At 42.1% G+C, this 20464-nt stretch overlaps 1 protein-coding gene and 1 pseudogene across 1 annotated transcript in view; both read left to right on the top strand.

Moving 5' to 3' along the window:
* Nucleotides 1–3227, top strand: LOC129837121 (gastrula zinc finger protein XlCGF8.2DB-like; annotated as a pseudogene).
* A 3104-nt stretch (nucleotides 3228–6331) lies between these two features.
* LOC129837122 (uncharacterized) overlaps nucleotides 6332–20464 on the top strand; it is a 44383-nt gene continuing 30250 nt past the window's right edge. The window contains exons 1-7 of the mRNA XM_055903036.1: nucleotides 6332–6454; nucleotides 6885–7194; nucleotides 7299–7386; nucleotides 8480–9953; nucleotides 13821–14190; nucleotides 14298–14373; nucleotides 14626–16002. Coding sequence (XP_055759011.1) covers nucleotides 6898–7194; nucleotides 7299–7386; nucleotides 8480–9953; nucleotides 13821–14190; nucleotides 14298–14373; nucleotides 14626–16002 — 3682 coding nt within the window. The 5' untranslated portion in view covers nucleotides 6332–6454; nucleotides 6885–6897. The remainder of the gene's footprint in view (nucleotides 6455–6884; nucleotides 7195–7298; nucleotides 7387–8479; nucleotides 9954–13820; nucleotides 14191–14297; nucleotides 14374–14625; nucleotides 16003–20464) is intronic.

Below are 20464 nucleotides of genomic sequence, written 5' to 3' on the forward strand. Positions count from 1 at the left end.
ATGGGTGATGGTTACTGGAACATTCATATTAATATTGGCAAGGACTATTGAATGAGGAAAATTGCATTATGGTCTCCCTTTTTTTCTCCCCTCTTATCATACCCATCTCTTCTATCCCTCACTCTCAGGTTATTCTCATCAGTTCTTTCCTTGTCCACACTGCACCATCTCCTTTACTGACTGTTATTTCCTGGAGAATCACATCAAGAACAAACATCAGAAGCTGTACCTGGCCATGTTGAAAAGCCAAGTCTCAAAGAGTAAAAGAGTGTACGGCCCCACACACAGCTGTCCCCACTGTAGCTGCATGTTCCATACACCACGACAGCTAGACATTCATACCTGCCAGGCCCCAGAAACCTGCCCCTCCCCGGAAAACTGGCCGTCCCCACAGGGTTCAGGAGAAATTCCACACCTGCCCACAGTGTTCCCGCAGATTCAAGTACCTGGGCAGCCTGCTGAAGCACTGCAAGAGTTTGCACAAAATGTCCATTGTTCTCACCGATGGAAACATCAGTTGCGCGGACTGTGAGAAGAGCTTTGAGAATTTCTGGAGCCTGGGGCCTTACCGGTGTCACGAACCAGAGGGTTCTAGACCTAAGGACACTAAACAGATGATCTGTCTGGAAGTCGGCTTCCAATGCTTAGATTGTGGCAAGATCCTCACTACTCTTACGAGCCTGAACACTCACATGCGCATCCACACTGGTGAGAAACCTTATGTCTGCAAGGAGTGCGGCAAGCGCTTTTCAGTTACCGACACTTACCGTTATCACATGTTAATATACAATGGGATCAAGCCATTCAAATGCCAGGACTGCGGGAAGGATTTCAAACAGAAGTCGCTCCTCAGGAAGCACATGACCGTTCACTCTGGTGAGAGGAAGTACTCCTGCTCCCAATGCGACAGGCAGTTTGCATACAGGGAGAGTCTGAAGCTTCACCTGCGCACACACTCAGGGGAGAGACCTTTCAAATGTACTGTGTGTGGTAAAGACTTTGCTGACAAAGGTTATCTGAAGATGCATCTGAAGATCCACAACAACCAGAAAAACTACCATTGTGGGTTTGTAGGCAGAAGTTCATAAGGATTGGGGTGCTGAACGTACACCTGCGTGAGAGGCCTCACCACTGCACAGTGTGTGACAAGCAATTTGCCCGACTCGACCACCTGAAGAACCACCAGCGCACTCACACAGGTGAGAAACCATACACCTGTACAGAGTGCGGTAAAAGCTTCACTCAGTCTGGAGATCTGACCAAACACAAGCGTCACCACACTGGGGAGAGGCCGTTTGAATGTTCTGAATGCCACCGACGGTTTATCTGTTCTGCTGATCTGACCAGACACATGAGGACCCACACTCACCGTGATGTAAAGCCATACTCCCGCCAAGAGCTTTTATGAACAGTCATGTGAACGGCCACATGAAAATCCACAATGGGAAGCGTTACTCCGGTCCTCTCTGCTTTATCAGCTTTGCTCGCAAGTCCAACCTCTCCAAATACCAGCATAGATGTCATAAACCTAAATGATAATGATGTATGTTTTTAACATAAAACATTTTATGAAGCTGTTACTCTTATGAATTAATAGGAGTGGAGTCCGATCTCTTGTCAGTGATAGATGTGTGACCACAAATGCTAACGAAATGTTGCTCCCCTGTTTATGATAACGCCACAATGTTTTTCGCAGTCCTCCAGTTGGGTCACACAGTGAGCTCCATGTATTGGGACAGTGACATGTTTTGGCTCTGTACTCCAGCACTTTGGATTTGAAGTCATACAATGACTGAGGTTATAGTGCAGACTGTCAGCTTTAATTTGGGGGTATTTTCATCCATAGCGGGTGAACCATTTATAAAGAACAACACTTTTTGTACATAATCCCTGCCCGTTTTAAGGGAAACGTTAAATTATTTGGTCCCATATTCCTAGCACGCAATGCTTACATCAAGCTTGTGACTGGATGCATTTGCTGTTTGTTTGGGTGTGTTTCAGAGTATTTTGTGCCCAATAGAAATGAATGGTAAATCATGTATTGTCACTTTTATTATAAATAAGAATAGAATGTTTTCTTCTATAATAGTGGCTACCATGATTACGGATTATCCTGAATGAATCGTGATTAATGAGTGAGAAAGTTAGAGGCATAAATATCATACCCCCCGACAAAATCTTAACCTCCCATGTTATTGTAATGGTAAGAGGTTAGGATGGAGTATAATATTTGTGTGTCTTTACTCTTAACTTTCTCACCCGATATTCACAATGTATTCAGGACTATTAGTTATCATGGTAACATCCAACAAGTTAGTAGAGTAACAATCTTGATGTAATCATTTGGTCCCTAGGAATATGGGACCAAATACTAAACTTTTGACTACTTCACTACAAAAGTGAGTTTGTCCCAATACTTTTTGGTCCCCTAAAATTGAGGGACTATGTTAACAAAGTGGTGTAATTTCTAAACAGTTCATATGGATAAAAATACTCAAATTAAAACTGACAATCTGTACTTTAATTATTGTCTCATTTCAAATCCTAAGTACTGGAGGTACAGAGCCAAAGGAACAAAACAAAAATTCACTGTCCCAATACTTTTGGAGCTCAGTGTATATTAGGTTGTTACTTTTGTTTTATGGTTATTTGTTTTTAACCAGTAAAATGTAATCTACATAATCCCCAAAAGTAATTATCATGAGGGCCATGAACAATAACTAGTAATGCTGTATACTCAAAGAAGGAGTTGTATCTAACTTTTCTGGTTAAAAAAAAAAGTTCAATTGCTGAGGTGTAGTCACTTTGAGGACACAAGCTCAAGTACACAGTACAAATATGTTACATAAAGTTTCATTGTATTTCCTATTCAACAAAATTGTATGAATAAGGCTTAAAATGACTTGCTTTCTGAATATAGCAAAAATATATTATAAAATGACACTAAGATTTCATGTTCCTTATAACTTTAAATTACATATTTGTATGTGTACTGTCAATGTTTGCCCACATTGCTGTGAAGGTCTCACAGAGCTCTAGATTGGCTTCATAAACTCGTTAGGAACTCTCTTTTCATTTCATATTAATATTTTTTGTTTAAAATCTATGAATTATTTTAGATTATTGGCTATAAATTGTGATGAAACCACTCCTGCTGCGCTATGATGCAAGGATTTCAGGCATGTCAGTGGCTGTGATGTTGGGTTCAGCCAGGAGCTGGAGAGTTGGAAGAGGTTTTAAACACTAGTTGTTTTTGTATTTTTTTTATTTGCTCTTTAAACAAACAAATAAAATATACTGATGTACAGAAGATGGTTTTATGACTGATTGCCCTGGTGATTCGTAGGTGATAATACATTCTGAAAGAGCTTCAGTTTTTTTGCTTTGTTTTTAGTGTATTCCTTGATTTGGAAAAATAATTTATGTGAAGGTCACGCCCCTAGTATTGTTATAAACATATTTTTTTATCTAAGTTAATTAGTTAGAGACCACATGATTTGTTTCAGTCCATAAGCCGTTATTGGCCGTTTTCTTTGTTTATTCAACCTTTATTTAACTAGGCACGTCAGTTAAGAACAAGTTTTTATTTACATTGACGGCCTAATCCGGATGACGCTGGTCAATTGTGCGCCGCCCTATGGGATTCCTGCTCACGGCTGGTTGTGATACAGCCCGGGATCGAACCAGGGTCTGTAGTGACGCCTCTAGCACTGAGATGCTGTGCCACTCGGGAACCCTGCACTGGTTGTGATTTATTGCATTACCAAACATTTGAACATGGCTGACAAGCATATAGTATTATTTCTCTCTCTCTGTATGTTTGTGTGTGTATATACAGTGCATTCGGGAAAGTATTCAGACTCCTTCACTTTTTCCACATTGTTATGTTACAGCCTTATTCTAAAATGGATGAAATACTTTTTCCTCAATTTAAACACAATACCCCTTAACGACAAAGCAAAAACAGGTTTTAGAGTTGAACCAATTAAATTACATTTATGTAAGTATTCAGACCCTTTACTCAGTACTTTGTTGAAGCACCTTTGGCAGAGATTACAGCCTTGAGTCTTCTTGGGTATGACGCTACAAGCTTGGTACACCTGTATTGGGGGAGTTTCTCACATTCTTCTCTGCAGATACTCTCAAGCTGTCAGGTTGGTTGGGGAGCATCATTGCACAGCTATTATTAGGTCTCCAGAGACGTTCGATCGGGTTCAAGTCCAGGCTTCTGCTGGGCCACTCAAGGACATTCAGAGACTTGTCCTGAAGTCACTCCTGCGTTAGCTTGGCTGTGCGCTTAGGGTTGCTGCAGACATTTTCTTTGGTACCCTTCCCCAGATCTGTGCCTTGACCAAATCCTGTCTTGGAGCTCTACGGACAATTCCTTCAACATCATGGCTTGGTTTTTGCTCTGACATGCACCATCAACTGTGGGACCTTATATAAATTAAATACATTTTATTGGTCACATACACATGGTATGTGACCAATAAAGTGTAGCGAAATGCTTGTGCTTGTAGTTCTGATAGTGCAGAAATATTTAACAAGTGATCTAACAATTCCACAACAACTACCTAATACACACACATCTAAGTAAAGGGATGGGATAAGAATATGTACATATAAATATATGGATGGGCAATGACTGACCGGCATAGACGAGATGCAATAGATGGTATAAAATACAGTATATACATCTGGGATGAGTAGTGGAAGATATGTAAACATTATTAAAGTGGCATTATTATAGTGACTAGTGATCCATTTGCTCGAGTGGCCAATGATTTCAAGTCTGTATGTAGGCAGCAGCGTCTCTGTGTTAGTGATGGCTGTTTAACAGTCTAATGGCCTTACGATAGAAGCTATTTTTCAGTGTTTCAGTCCCAGCTTTGATACACCTTTACTGACCTTTCCAAATCATGTCCAATAAGTTGAATTTGCCACAGGTGAACTCCAATTAAGTTGTATAAACATCTCAAGGATGATCAATGGAAACAGGATGCACCTGAGCTCAATTTTGAGTCTCATAGCAAAGGGTCTGAATACTAATGTAAATGTGATATTTCAGTTTTTTATTTGTAATACATTTACAAAAATGTCTAAAAACCTGTTTTCGCTTTGTCATTATGGGATATTGTGTGTAGATTGATGAGGGGGAAAAAACGATTCAATACATTTTAGAATAGGACTGTAAACATAACAAAATGTGGAAACGGGCCTGAATAGTTTACGAATGCACTGTATATATTGTGTTTATTTTATTTAACTTGGCAAGTCAGTTAAGAACAAATTATTATTTACAATGACGGCGTACACGAGCCAAACCCAGACCACGCTGTGCCAATTGAGTGCCGCCCTATGGAACTCCCAATCACTGCCGGTTGTGATCAGCCTGGATTCAAACCAGGATGTCTGTAGTGACACATCTAGCACTGAGATGCAGTGCCTTAGACCGCTGCACCACTCGGGAGCAGTATTCAATATAGTACAGACATATGTCTACGGTGCAGACTAGTAGCTAGCTTGCTACAGCATTAACAGAGGCCAGTGCCATAAAAGGCACCTTCTGACATGGTAGCAACCTGCAACATTATGATCATGTTGGGAATAGATCATTGCTAGTGCTGGTGGTTTGCTTATAAATAGACTAGCTAGCTATTTACAATGATGGCCTACCAAAAGGCCTCCTGCGGGGATGGGGGCTGGGATTAAAAATATAGGACAAAACACACATCAGGACAAGAGAGACAACACTACATAAAGAGAGGCCTAAGACAACAACATAGCATGGTAGCAACATGACAACAACATGGTAGCAGCACAAAACATGATATAAATATTATTGGGCACAGACAACAGCACAAAGGGAAAGAACACTGTATATATTTGCACACACTGTATATAGATTTTTCTATTGTGTTATTGAGTGTCCGTTTGTTTATCCCATGTGTAACTCTGTGTTGTTTGTGTCGCACTGCTTTGCTTTATCTTGGCCAGGTCGCAGTTGTTAATGAGAACTTGTTCTCAACTGGCCTACCTGGTTAAATAAAGGTGAAATTAAAAAAATATATATAAAAAAAGAAGGTAGAGACAACAATACATCACGCGAATCAGCTACAACTGTCAGTAAGGTGCCCTGATTGAGTCTTTGAATGAAGAGATGGAGATAAAACTGTCCAGTGAGTATGTATATATACTGTATATCTATGGTAGTATCAATCCTACATTTTGACTTCCATTTCTTATGTACATGATTCCACGGGAATATTCCTTTAAGAATACACACCCAATCAACAGCCTCTTAATCTTTGGCTATTACCTGATTGGCCAGTTGTCCCCGCTAAAGTAAATTGTTTTCTGGTTTTAATCTCGGCCAGTACGAAATCCAAGCTGTTTTATCCGTGAAGATTAACGAGAAACAAAAACTGTTTCTGGTGAATTTGGTAATTGTTGGGTGAGACAGGTTAAACGTTGTCTATCGTTAGCTTTCTTGCTTGCTAGTTTATAGTATTGAATTGCAGGTGTTGGTTTGCTATTTTAGCTCGCTCTGATCTCATCAACAAAGAGCATTATTAGCTAGCTACCTAGCGCTAGCAGAAGTCAATTTAGTGCAGACAGGTCTACGGTGCAGACTAGTAGTTAACTTGCTACATCATTAGCAAAGAGGCTAGTGCCATAAAATACCATAAGGCACGTTCTGACATGGTAGTTACCCACAACATTATGGTAATGTCAATAGATCGCCGCTGTTGGTTTGTTTATAAGTAGACTAGTTAGCTAGTTTCGAGCATTTGATAATGCAGCCTAATGTTAAATGTTTGTGTTGGATGGGTGATGGCCTGGTCTAGCTCTTGAGTTAAATTAGCTTGGTCTTTTCCCCACAGAATTCAAAGAAAGATGAATGTTAACCAGACTGAGGTACTCAAATCAACTAGATGGAGAACAAACCTGGAGAAAGTTAACATAACCAAGAGGACTAAACAGTCCAAAACCAATGCGGTTACTTTGAACTCCATCCAAATAAAACGGGAACCAAGAGACTTTGAGCAGAAGGAAATTGGGGACGATGACCGTTCCAAACTTTCCTTGCTGAAGAAGCATGTCAAGCAACAACAAACTATATCCAACCAACCGACCATGTGTAGTCAGAAGATATCATGGAGTCCTCTAGTGCTGTTAACAAGATTGTCTAAGGTCAGAAGAGAGTCTTTCCAAACATGTGACAGTTAATAACTTGACAAGAGTATTTAGATTGTTGGTTAATGCATGCTGTTTTCTTCATTAATCTAATCCATAAGGTGGTGGTTAAGACTCTTCTGAGCGATACTAAAGTGTGTTTGGTGAAGGAAGAAACAGATGCCAAGAGGGGTGAAGACAACAATGGAGGTAGGATATAGTGTTCATACATACATCAGTCTACTCCCAACACAGCAGTTTAACCCTGTAAGAGCCTTAACTCATGTCAAACACTACATAGTTCATCTCCTGTGACCCAGATATAGTGCTGAGTGATTAGTACTTTTTGAGGTCTGTTCGGTTTCAATTCAAATATTAAAAAGTTCATGGTTTTAAGTTTGGATCAGTTTTTTTAAAACCTTAAATGCACCATGCATTATGTGGGTTGAATGCTGTAACAGAAAATAACAATTAATGAAAGTCATTTGATGCCCATTACTGCTTATCACTTATTAACCATCATTTATTCCCATTACTTTACTTAAAATATTTGTGTATTACACTTTATTATGAATTTATTATTACATTCCAAGTCATCATTTCCTCTAGAGCTGCTGCCTATTTTCTGCCAAAATTTCTATTTTAGTAGTTCAATGTAAATAAGGCATACTTTTATGACTGCTGATTACCAACTATCAATCACTTAAATCATGTATTTTCAGGTAAAGATACCTCTCGAAGCAACTGCTCTCGATCGTGCATTCTAATGTATCTTTTACATAGCAGGCGTAAAAGAAACGGACCGAACAAGTAGGCACGCAATGGATTATGGTTATTGTAGTTAATTACTATGTTTTCTTTGCCAAACTATGTAGACTATTTGGAAACTACAACTCCATACTACATTGCAGAGTTCGGGCTTGATCTGATTAATCTCTAGAGAAACTGTGCATTGAGCTCAAATAAAAATAAATTTAATTTGAATAATTGAAACGACGTCAGTCAATTAGTTTTTTTTAATGACCAACATTCCGGTTAATCGCTCGGCACTACCCAGATGTATCTCTTAAAAAGCATTTGTTGTGTCCTATCATCTCTAAGATGTAGTGATTATGTAGAAAACAAGTGTTGCAAAAATCCTTGGGTCTCACAGGATTAAATGGATGATGAATTACTGAAGGTGAATTGTAGCAAGGATTTCTAACAATTTTTTTTTTTTTAGGAAAATGACATTTGTTCCCTTTCTCATACCCTTCTTCTTTACCTTCCTTTCTTCCTTCCACCCATTTCTGTCCTCCCTCAGTCTTGTCTCCTCAGTTCTTTCCTTGTCCACACTGCACCATCTCCTTTACTGACTGTTATTTCCTAGAGAATCACATCAAGAACAAACACCAGAAGCAGTACCTGGCCATGTTGAAAAGCCAAGTCTCAAAGAGTAAAAGAGTGTACGGCCCCACACACAGCTGTCCCCACTGTAGCTGCATGTTCCATACACCACGACAGCTAGACATTCATACCCGCCAGGCTCACCCCTCTGCCCGTCCCCGGAAACCTTCCCATCCCCGCAGGGTTCCGGGGAAACTCCACCCCTGCCCGCAGTGTGCCCGCAGATTCCCTTACCTGGGTACCCTGCTGAAGCACTGCAAGAATTTGCACAAAATGGCCGTTGTTCGCATCGATGGACACCTCAGTTGCGCGGAGTGTGGGAAGAGCTTTGAGAATTGTTGGGGATTGGGGCCTCACCGGTGTCACGAACCAGAGGGCACTAAACTTAAGGACACTAAGCCTGTGATTTGTCTGGAAGTCGGCTTCCATTGCTCTGAGTGTGGCAAGATCCTCACTACTCCTACGAGCCTGAACACTCACATGCGCATCCACACCGGTGAGAAGCCTTATGAATGCAAGGAGTGCGGCAAAAGATTCTCGAACGGCAGCAGTTTAGGCAAACACCTGCTGATACACAAGGGGGTCAAAGAATTCAAATGCCAGGATTGTGGGAAGGCTTTCGCCCAGGCAAACCTTCTGAGGAATCACATGACCGTTCACTCTGGTGAGAGAAAGTTCTCCTGCTCCCATTGTGACAAGCGGTATGCATACAGGGGTAGTCTGGAGCTTCACCTGCGCACACACTCAGGGGAGAGACCTTTCAAATGTACTGTGTGTGGTAAAGACTTTGCTGACAAATGTTATCTGAAAACACACCTGAATATACACAACAACCAGAAAAACTACCATTGTGGGGTTTGTGGGCGGAAGTTCATAAGGCTTGGGTTGTTGAAGTTACACATGCGCTCACACACCGGGGAGAGGCCCTACCACTGCACAGTGTGCGACAAGAAGTTTTTTAGACTCTCACACCTGAAGAACCATCATCTCACTCACACAGGTGAGAAACCATACACCTGTACAGAGTGCGGTAAAAGCTTCACTCAGTCTGGAGATCTGGCTAAACACAAGCGTCACCACACTGGGGAGAGGCCGTTTGAATGTTCTGAATGCCACAGCCGGTTTATCTGTTCAGGTTCTCTGACCCTGCACATGAGGACCCACACTCACCGTGATGTAAAGCCATACTCCTGCCAAGAGTGTGGGAAGAGCTTTTATGAACAGAGTCATGTAAAAGTCCACATGAAAATCCACAAGGGGAAACCGTATTCCTGCCCCCACTGCTTTTTTTGCTTTGCTCGCAAGAGCAACCTCTCCAATCACCTGTCTAGATGTCCTAAACTTAAATGCGTTAAACTTATGAATGGGGGGGGGCGGGTTCGTTCCCTTCAGTGATCGATGCTGGACAACAGATGCGAACTGTACCCCTACTGTGTATGATAACTCCATATCACAGAATCTACCTATGATACCACAATTTCTTTAGCAATACTCCAATTTGTTCATATACATTAGATTGTTAGTTACGTTTTTGTTGTCTTAGTTTGTTTTTAACCTGTATTTTATATTTTTAAATATATATTGTTTTGAAGGGACAGTGATATACATTAGATTGTTTGACTGATTGTCCTAGTGATTAGTAGGGGATAATGTTTTGAAAAGATGACGGGGTGTTTATTTTCCTTTGTGTTTGTAGTGTATACCTTGATTTGGAAGAAGAGGAGCATTTATGTGTAGGTCACTCCCCTAGTATTGTTTTAAACTTGACATTAGATTCATGGGGCTCCCGAGTGGCGCAGCGGTCGAAGGCACTGCATCTCAGTGCTGGAGGCGTCACTACAGACACCTGGTTTGAATCCAGGCTGTATCACAACCGGCAGTGATTGGGAGTCCCATAGGGCGGCTCACAATTGGCCCAGCGTCGTCCGGGATAGGCCGGTGTAGGCCGTCATTGTAAATATAAAACTTGTTCTTAACTGACTTGCCTAGTTAAATTTTAAAAATGTAAGTTAATTACATAAAGACCACTTGAACAGTTGGAACACATGATTTGTTTCAGTCCATAAGCCATCATTGGCCTGCACTGGTTGTAAAATTGCAGTGCTAAACTTATGAAGCCATACTTCTGCCAAGAATGTGGGAAAAGCTTCTATGAACTGAAACACTTTAGATGCCACATGAGAACACACAGGGGAGAGATCGTACCCCTTCCCCCTTGCTTCTCCAGCTTCACTCACAAACCAAACCTCTTGAAACACCTGCCTAATGTTGTAAATGATCATGATTTGCCTTTTTTATATAACAACATATATAATGAAATGCATTGTATTCATAGGTATCACTTGGAGGTGACTCTGCCACAGTGAAATTATAACGTTATAATGGATCGTCATTAAGTTATAGTTACATTGTTTAATGAACTATGTTTTAATTTTTTCGTATTTCTTTTCTTAATTTCATCGCTTTTTAAACCATACACAAGATTTGTATGCCGACTCCTGGTGATGACTGACAATAAAGGTGACCGTTTGTGAAATATGGCATGTCTGTTGTTTTGTGTTAAAAGGTAGACTCAGCGAAATGACGTTGCCACAAGCAGCACCACAGAATGCGTTGAGCGAGATGCAAGACTTTGCTCTCACACAGTATTGGAGCTGTAGGAGGACGGGCTCGTTGGAATGTCTGGAATAGAACCGAGTCAAACGTGGTTTCCATGTTTTTGTTTTATACTGTTCCATTTATTCCATTCCAGCCATTACAATGACTCTGGCCTCCAATAGCTCCTCCCACCAGCCTCCTCTGATCTCCGCTATGTGCATGGGTCACTTCATACTATTACAGAGTGATAGCACCAGGACAAAAACCGCAGAGAGATTTAGCCTCTCACTTCAATGCACTTAGTTCTTGTGGAAATTGACCCGCTATGTTGTTTACTTTGTGCATGTACGTCATATCGCGGAGTCTACCTTGAACGTAAATCCACATCTCTCCCAGAGTAATGTCAATTAAATTAACAGGGTTACCACTTGAACAGAGAACCACCCAGCATGTCATTAACTGATTTGTACCAGTCCATAAGCTAAGAACCATCATTGGCTTGTAGTGGTGTTGATATTACATGGTCCTGTACAGTATTGGATCCCAACTAAGGGTACAAGCCTAGGGCCCCTGGGGGTACTTGAGAAGACTCATGAGACTGTAGGTAAAGACTGGTAAAATGCACATGATGGGATACTTCAAGGGTACTCCAGGCAAAGCAAAATTTAGTTGGTGGTACAGTAACCAAAAATGGTTGGGAACCAATGCTGTACAGTATCGTTCCCACATTTTGACAGAGGCCTGTTTATTATTAAAATATAAACATAACACATTTCCAATATTTATTTTGAGGAATATTTCTTTAAGAATCCACACCAATAAACCGCCTCCAAATCGTTGCATAGCGAGGAGCCATCTGATTGGTCAAGGCCACGTTTAGTAGGCACTTTAAGGACATAAACTAGAAAGTGCAGCGTTTTTATGGCGTCGACAAAGGTAGGCGAGGCTGTGTTGGCCCTTCTATCATTGAGCATTTACGAGATATACAATAATACGTTAACCTTTGCTGTATTATTCTCATCAACAAAGACGAGACTACTCGTTAACGACTAAGGTGAAACTCCATATGATTATTGCATTTTCGTGTGTTGCACCAAAGATACTGTATATAATGACGAGATGCTTGTCTCCGCCCCAACAATGAGGTTTCGTTGTCTACAGAGCATAACGGCGGGCTCCCCTCTATTCCTTTCTTTAGATGGGTGGATACATCTCGTTTTTTTAATATTCTGAGGGGTGTTGACGTCCGCCGCCTGTAAAACGTCTCGAATTTCAACAGGGACAACTGTTGTATGAAGTGTTTTTTCTCAAAGCTGCCGGGATGTCAGTGCATCACACTTATATCAGTATACTCGTAACAACCTAAGCATTACCAAACTTCTATTATATCAAATAAGACACACGTATAAAAATATGATTTCCTTTTTATCTTGACTAAATTCGACACTCATTGCCCCGACCCCATACAAAAACTCCTCACATAAATAATGATCTGCTTAACGTGGACAGATTTTGGGAAGTGACACGCTCTCGCTTTGCCTCAGCCTATCTGGTTGCACTTGCATTCAGTAGCATCTATGAATCACACGATTACATAGGATTGACGTAAAAGGAAGAACCAAGGACAGGATGGTTCCAGGGGCTATTCATTACGCTGATTCTGTTGCAAAACGTTTCTTTAACGGAACGAAACGGGGAGGGACTTATCTGAATTTGTCCAATAGAAACTCGTGGTTGGACTAATGATTACACACCTGATGTTCTGAGATTCTCTCTGGTATTTACAAAACCACCTCTGCTGTGAGATTATTATATCAGGATTCAAGGATGCTTCGAGATTAGGATATCCTGACCTGTTTAAAGGCGTTACGTGGTCAATCTGATGTTTGCATTGACCGTTCAGCATTTACGGCGATACGCCTCTGCAGAAGTCAGGGCATTTATACTTATTGCGCTTTGCGGAGCAGCGCAGATCTGTTGTAAAGGAAATTGTCAAGGAATGAGTTTGTGTTTATACACGACCTCCCATCCCCACCTACCGTCACCCAACCATGTCAATGCGAAGGCGCTATTTGGAGCCATCCACATTGTTACAACATTTGGGAGGCGCACGGCGGTGCGGTATGGAGCTCAATTTGGCCTCTGCATGCCACCAGAGGCTCCGAGATTACTTTACACCATCCAAATAGAGCCTCTGACCACATTTTCGGATCAAGCATTTATTGGCTTTTAGACAAAGCTATTTTTAACGGTAGAGCAAAGGATGGCACTATATGGGAAATTAATGGCTACAGTATTGCCGTTATAATGACTACATTATGCATGGAATGCCAAGGCATAATTGTATAAAAGTGTATTCTAATTTAAAATGTATGTTGTTCTGTACCTATCTATTAATGTTATGTAATATGTTATGTTTTGTTTGGACCCCAGTAAGAGTAGCTAATGGGGATCCTAATAAAATACAAATACTAGCAGCTCAAGACATTAGCTAGTTAAACTGCTGCACCACTCGGGATCCCTAAACTAAAGCTTTGCATCTCAGTGCTAGAGGCGTCACTACAGACCCTGGTTCGATATTAGTATGATCCCTGCCTGATATTGCTCTCTAAGGGATGATGCTCAAAAAAAACTGATCTTTTCCCCACAGAATTCAAATGAAGAAGCACTCCAGTCAACAAGATGAAGAGCAAACCTGGGAAAAAGCTACACAACAAAACCAAGAGGACTAAACACCATCGAGACCCCATCAAAACAGAGTGTGGAACACAGTCAGATGATGCTTATTGCAATAGAGAAGAACCAGACATTAGCCAATCACCCTACATTACTAAAGGGGGTTGTATCAGCTCCATCCAAATCAAAGAGGAACCAACAGACTTTGAACAGCAGGGAATGGGAGAGGAACCAAACCGTTCTGTTCCTTCCTTCCAGAAGAAGCACATCAAACATCAAAATACATCCAATCCAATGACTGGATGTAGCAAGATATCATGGAGTCCTGTGGTGACGCTAACAAGATTGTCTAATGTAAGAAGAGTTAGTGGTCTTTCCCAACATGTGACAGTAACTAGACAATAGTATTTAGACGTTTGGTTAATGCGTACTGTGGTTTCTTCATTTTTCTAATCCATAAGGTAGTGGTTAAGACACTTCTGCGAGACACTAAGGTGTGTTTGGTGAAGGAGGAAAACTCAGACAAGACAGATGGAGGTAGGGCATAGTTCATACATCCTGTCCACCCTCAACACTGCATTTGAAATGGATGATGGGATTACTTGAACATCATTTGAACATTAATTTACCAAACTTTGAAATGAATTTCCAGCAAAGATATTTACTCACATTTTATTGTTGAATGAGGAAATGTAAGTAATCACAACTATGTTCTGTTTCCTCTCTCCTCCCATCGCTCTCTTCTCACTCCTTCTACCATCCGTACACTGCTCTGTACCTCTCCCTCAGTCTCTACTTCTCAGTTCTTTCCTTGTCCACACTGCACCATCTCCTTCACTGACTGTTACTTCCTGGAGAATCACATCAAGACCAAACACCAGAAGCAGTATGTGGCCATGCTGAAAAGCCATGTGTCAACAAGTAAAACCGTGTATGCCCCCACACACAGCTGTCCCCACTGTAGCTGCATGTTCCATACCCCACGACAGCTACACGTCCACACCCGTCAGGCCCACACCTCTGCCCCGCTAAGGAAACTCCACCCCTGCCCTTATTGTGACCGCAGCTTCCAGTACATAGCCAGACTGCATACTCACTGCAAGGTTTGGCACAAAATGTCTGTCTCTTTCACAGATGGATACCTCAGTTGCGCTGACTGTGGAAAGAGCTTCAGGAATTCCTGGGGACTGGGGCCTCACCAGTGTCACAAACCTGAGGACACTAAGCCTGAGGATGGCCCTGTCTGTATGAACATTGGCATGCCATGCTCAGAGTGTGGCAAAAACTGCTCTAGTCCTCGGAATCTGCGCATTCACATGCGCACACACACCGGCGAGAAGCCTTACGTCTGTAAGGAGTGTGGCAAGAGCTTCTCAGAAGACAGCAGTTACCGCAAACACATGATGATACACTCAGGGGTCAAGCCATTCAAATGCCAGGATTGTGGAAAGGATTTTGCCCGGATGGGGCGCCTCCGAGTTCACATGACTATTCACTCTGGCGAGAAGTCTTTCTCCTGCTCCAAATGTGACAAGCGGTTTGCATACAAGGACTGTCTGAAGCTTCACCTGCGCACACACTCAGGTGAGAGACCTTTCAAATGTACTGTGTGTGGTAAAGACTTTGCTTACAGAAATTATCTGAAGTTGCATCTGAAGATCCACAGCAATGAAAGAAACTACCATTGTGGGGTTTGTGGGCTGAAGTTCATAAACAGTGCTGCGTTGAAAACCCACCAGCGCACACACACTGGGGAGAGGCCTTTCCATTGCACAGTGTGTGACAAGACATTTTTCCGACATGAACACCTGAAGAACCACCAGCGCACTCACACAGGTGAGAAACCATACACCTGTACCGAGTGCGGTAAAAGCTTCACTCAGTCTGGAGATCTGACCAAACACAAGCGCATCCACACTGGGGAGAGGCCATTTGAATGTTCTGAATGCCACCGACGGTTTATCTGTTCTGCTGATCTGACCAGACACATGAGGATCCACAATAACTCACGGCCATATCCCTGCCAAGAGTGTGACAAGAGATTCCGCTTGGCCAACCACCTTAAAATTCACATGAGGACCCACACTGGGGAGAGACCGTACTCCTGCCCCCGCTGCCATCGCACCTTCGCTCGCACCCACCACCTCTCTGGTCACCTGCCTAGATGTCGCTGAATGATGAAATTAGACTATATAAATAAACTCGTTTACTCTTATTGTAGTTATTAAATAAGGGAACAGTGATGTACAGAAGATGATTTTGTGCCCGACTCTGACCTGGTAATGCTAATAAATGGTAATGACAATAAAGGCCTCTATATTCTGTTGTGTAATTCTGGTGTTTTGTGTATGCCAACTTGATGATTGAGTTGGAGGCGTGCGTAGCCAATATGAGAGTCATATCACATACATTTCAGTCTCCCAGTATTCATTGGACTGCACTGGCTGGTTTTGATATTGCAGCATGTCTGACTCTGCATATTACAATATGCAAGCTATTGAAGAGGAATGATTCAAGCTCTTAAAGTCTCTGCATGGTCAATCCGCCATCTGCAGTAGTAGTATAGCATTTACTGAGATGCAGCCGCCGCAGTAGTCAGAGGAAACATACTTTTTAAGTAAGTAGGTTTGTGTTTATACAGGACCTTCCGCCCCCACCTACCGTCAACCAATCATGTCAATGCTGGGCTATACAGAGCCCTCCGCATTGTTACAAAATGTGAGAGGCGCACAGCGATGTGGTACGGAGCTTGATTTGGCCTCTGCATGCCCCCGGAGGCTCACACCCGCCATACAAAGCCTCCGACCACATATGCAGATCAAGCATGAATTGTTTTTTAGGCTACACTATCATTCCCACATTTTGATAGTCAAATGGGGACATAGGGACATTCTCAATTGGTTAGCTAACTCTTCCGTCCTCTCCTTGCCTCCTTTTGAAAAAGGTCAAAGGTAATCAAGGAAATTTGCATCCTGTAGCTCTAACTCCAAAAGGTTTTGGAACACTAAAGTCCATGGAGAATAAGAGCCCCTCCTCCCAGCTGCCCACTGCACTGAGGCTAGGTAACACTGTCACCACCGATAAATCCACGATAATCGAGAATTTCAATAAGCATTTCTCTACGGCTGGCCATGCTTTCCTCCTAGCTACCCCAACCCTGGCCAACAGCTCCCACCCCCCAGCTACTTTCCCAAGCCTCCCCAGCTTCTCCTTCACCCAAATCCAGAGAGCAGATGTTCTGAAAGAGCTGCAAAACCTGGACCCGTACAAATCAGCTGGGCTGGACAATCTGGACCCTCTCTTTCTAAAATTATCCGCCGCCATTGTTGCAACCCCTATTACCAGTCTGTTCAACCTCTCTTTCGTATCGTCAGAGATCCCTAAAGATTGGAAAGCTGCCGCGGTCATCCCCCTCTTCAAAGGGGGTGACACTCTAGACCCAAACTGTTATAGACCTATATCCATCCTGCCCTGCCTTTCAAAAGTCTTCGAAAGCCGAGTTAATAAACAGATCACTGGCCATTTTGAACGCCACCGTACCTTCTCTGCTGTGCAATCCGGTTTTCGAGCTGGTGACAGGTGCACCTCAGCCATGCTCAAGGTACTAAACAATATCATAACCACCATCGATAAAAGACAGTACTGTGCAGCCGTCTTCATCGACCTGGCCAAGGCTTTCAACTCTCAACAGCCTTGGTTTCTCAAATGACTGCCTCGCCTGGTTCACCAACTACTTCTCAGACAGAGTTCAGTGTGTCAAAAAGGAGGGCCTGTTGTCCGGACCTCTGGCAGTCTCTATGGGATACCACAGGGTTCAATTCTCAGGCTGACTCTTTTCTCTGTATATATCAACGATGTCGCTCTTGCTGCAAGTGATTCCCTGATCCACCTCTACGCAGACGACACCATTCTGTATACTTCTGGCCCTTCCTTGGACACTGTGCTAACTAACCTCCAGACGAGCTGCAATGCCATACAACACTCCTTCCATGGCCTCCATCTGCTCTTAAATGCTAGTAAAACCAAATCCATGCTTTTCAACCGATCGCTGCCCGCACCCGCCCGCCCGACTAGCATCACTACTCTGGACGGTTCTGACTTAGAATATGTGGACAACTACAAATACCTAGGTGTCTGGCTAGACTGTAAACCCTCCTTCCAGACTCATATTAAACATCTCCAATCCAAAATTAAATCTAGAATCGGCTTCCTGTTTCGCAACAAAGCCTCCTTCACTCACCCCGCCAAACATACCCTCGTAAAACTGACTATCCTACCGATCCTCGACTTCGGCGATGTCATTTACAAAATAGCTTCCAATACTCTACTCAGCAAATTGGATGCAGTCTTTCACAGTGCCATCCGTTTTGTTACCAAAGCCCCTTATACCACCCACCACTGCGACTTGTATGCTCTAGTCGGGTGGCCCTCGCTACATATTCGTCACCAGACCCACTGGCTCTAGGTCATCTATAAGTCTATGCTAGGTAAAGCTCCGCCTTATCTCAGCTCACGATAACAACACCTACCTGTAGCACGGGCTCCAGCAGGTATATCTCACTGGTCATCCCCAAAGCCAACATCTCCTTTGGCTGCCTTTCCTTCCAGTTCTCTGCTGCCAATGACTGGAACGAATTGCAAAAATCGCTGAAGCTGGAGACTTATATTTCCCTCACTAACTTTAAACATCAGCTATCTGAGCAGCTAACTGATTGCTGCAGCTGTACATAGCCCATCTGTAAATAGCCCACCCAATCTACCTACCTCATTCCCATATTGTTTTTATTTACTTTTCTGCTCTTTTGCACACCAGTATTTCTACTTGCACATCAGCATCTGCTCATCTATCACTCCAGTGTTAATTTGCTAAATTGTAATTACTTCGCTACTATGGCCTATTTATTGCCTTCTCAAGCCATTGCCTCCTCAAGCCATTTGCACACACTGTATATAGACTTTCTTTTTTTCTGTTGTGTTTTGACTGTACGCTTGTTTATTCCATGTGTAACTCTGTGTTGTTGTTTGTGTCGCACTGCTTTGCTTTATCTTGGCCAGGTCGCAGTTGTAAATGAGAACTTGTTCTCAACTAGCTGTTAGTGGAATTAAATAATTCCTCTAATGTACTCATTAATTAAAATCAATCTGTCTATTTATAAGAATTTGTAAGATACTTATTAACATAAAATAGACAGGATACAGTCTTATTAAAATTAGATAATAGTATTTATTCTCGGAGCACGCTACCATTTGTACATAAACAACAGTTTATATACAAGATATGACGTCATAGGTTACAGAATAATTCTCCTCGTCCTGACCAATATAAAACAGGTTCAAAAGTTCATTCCAACTTCCCAGCGCACACACATGACACACAATATAATCTATTCTCCTGAAGGCTCACTATAATTTATTACCACTTTAGCAGACAACTCAAGATAATGGAAGACCTAAAAAGTTACCCACAGCCTTATCTAAACATCTCAGGGCTAAGTTGGGTCAGTTCAACCATAGTTTAACGACCCTTTCTGCTTATTTTATAACCCACAACACAAATCTCTTTTCACTAGGTGTGCAGAGTTAAATTAGTTATAGTTTTATCTAAATCTAGAAATTGTTTGAATTATTTATTAACAAAATTCCTAACACTAGCTTACCTGGTTAAATAAAGGTAAAATAAAATGTAAAAAATTAAAAGGAGAGGAGGAAATGTGGAAACAAATGCACTTGTATGAAAGACTCCTTCACACGCAAATTAAATGTGTAAAGTAGTAAAATGTCATTTAGAATGTTTTATAAATAAAAGGATAAGTGGCATGTCGTTTTTAAATATGTGCCTGCTTTTCTCCTCTGAGTTAACAGCTGATTTAAAGGGGGTGTGGTGGATCTCCAAACCCTTCCGCAAAGGACTCAGGTAGGATAGTCTTGTGCTTCCTCGTCATGAGGAGGGGGGGGGGGACACTCCTCAGTTCGCCTACCAACTAATTGACACTTGACCACTTATCGGTTTCTGGGTCACGGAGGACAGTCTTTTTCCCAACTCAGAACATCCCCTAGTCTCGGAAATTCCAGACTTTGGGCAACATTATCGGTTGCAATGTCGAACGCGCCCATTTATAACTAACCCAAAATAGTTAATTTGTGTAGTTTTCAATGAGGGGGTTCGATTAATCTTGCCTAGGCACCGGTGTAGAAAAAATAAAATAAATTTTTGCACAAGCAATGTCGGAGTGGCATTGACTAAAATACTGTAGAATAGAATACAGTATATACACGAGTAAACAGATGAGATGAGTAAACATTATTAAAGTGACTAGTAAGCATTTCACTGTAAGGTCTACAGGTCTACACATGTTGTATTCGGCGCATGCAAATAATAAAATTTGATTTGATTTAGTGTTCTATTATTAAAGTGGCCAGTGATTCTATGTATATAGGGCTGCAGCCTCGAAGGTGCAGGGTTGAATAGCCGGGTTGTAGCTGGCTAGTGATGGCATTTTAACAGTCTGATGGCCTTGAGATAGAAGCTGTTTTTCAGTCTCTCTGTCCCAGCTTTGATACACCTGTACTAACTTATCCTTCTGGATGATAGCGGGGTGAACAGGCCGTGGCTTAGGTGGTTGATGTC

Source organism: Salvelinus fontinalis, chromosome 38 (genome assembly GCF_029448725.1).
Source record: "Salvelinus fontinalis isolate EN_2023a chromosome 38, ASM2944872v1, whole genome shotgun sequence".
Classification (NCBI taxonomy): Eukaryota; Metazoa; Chordata; class Actinopteri; order Salmoniformes; family Salmonidae; genus Salvelinus; species Salvelinus fontinalis.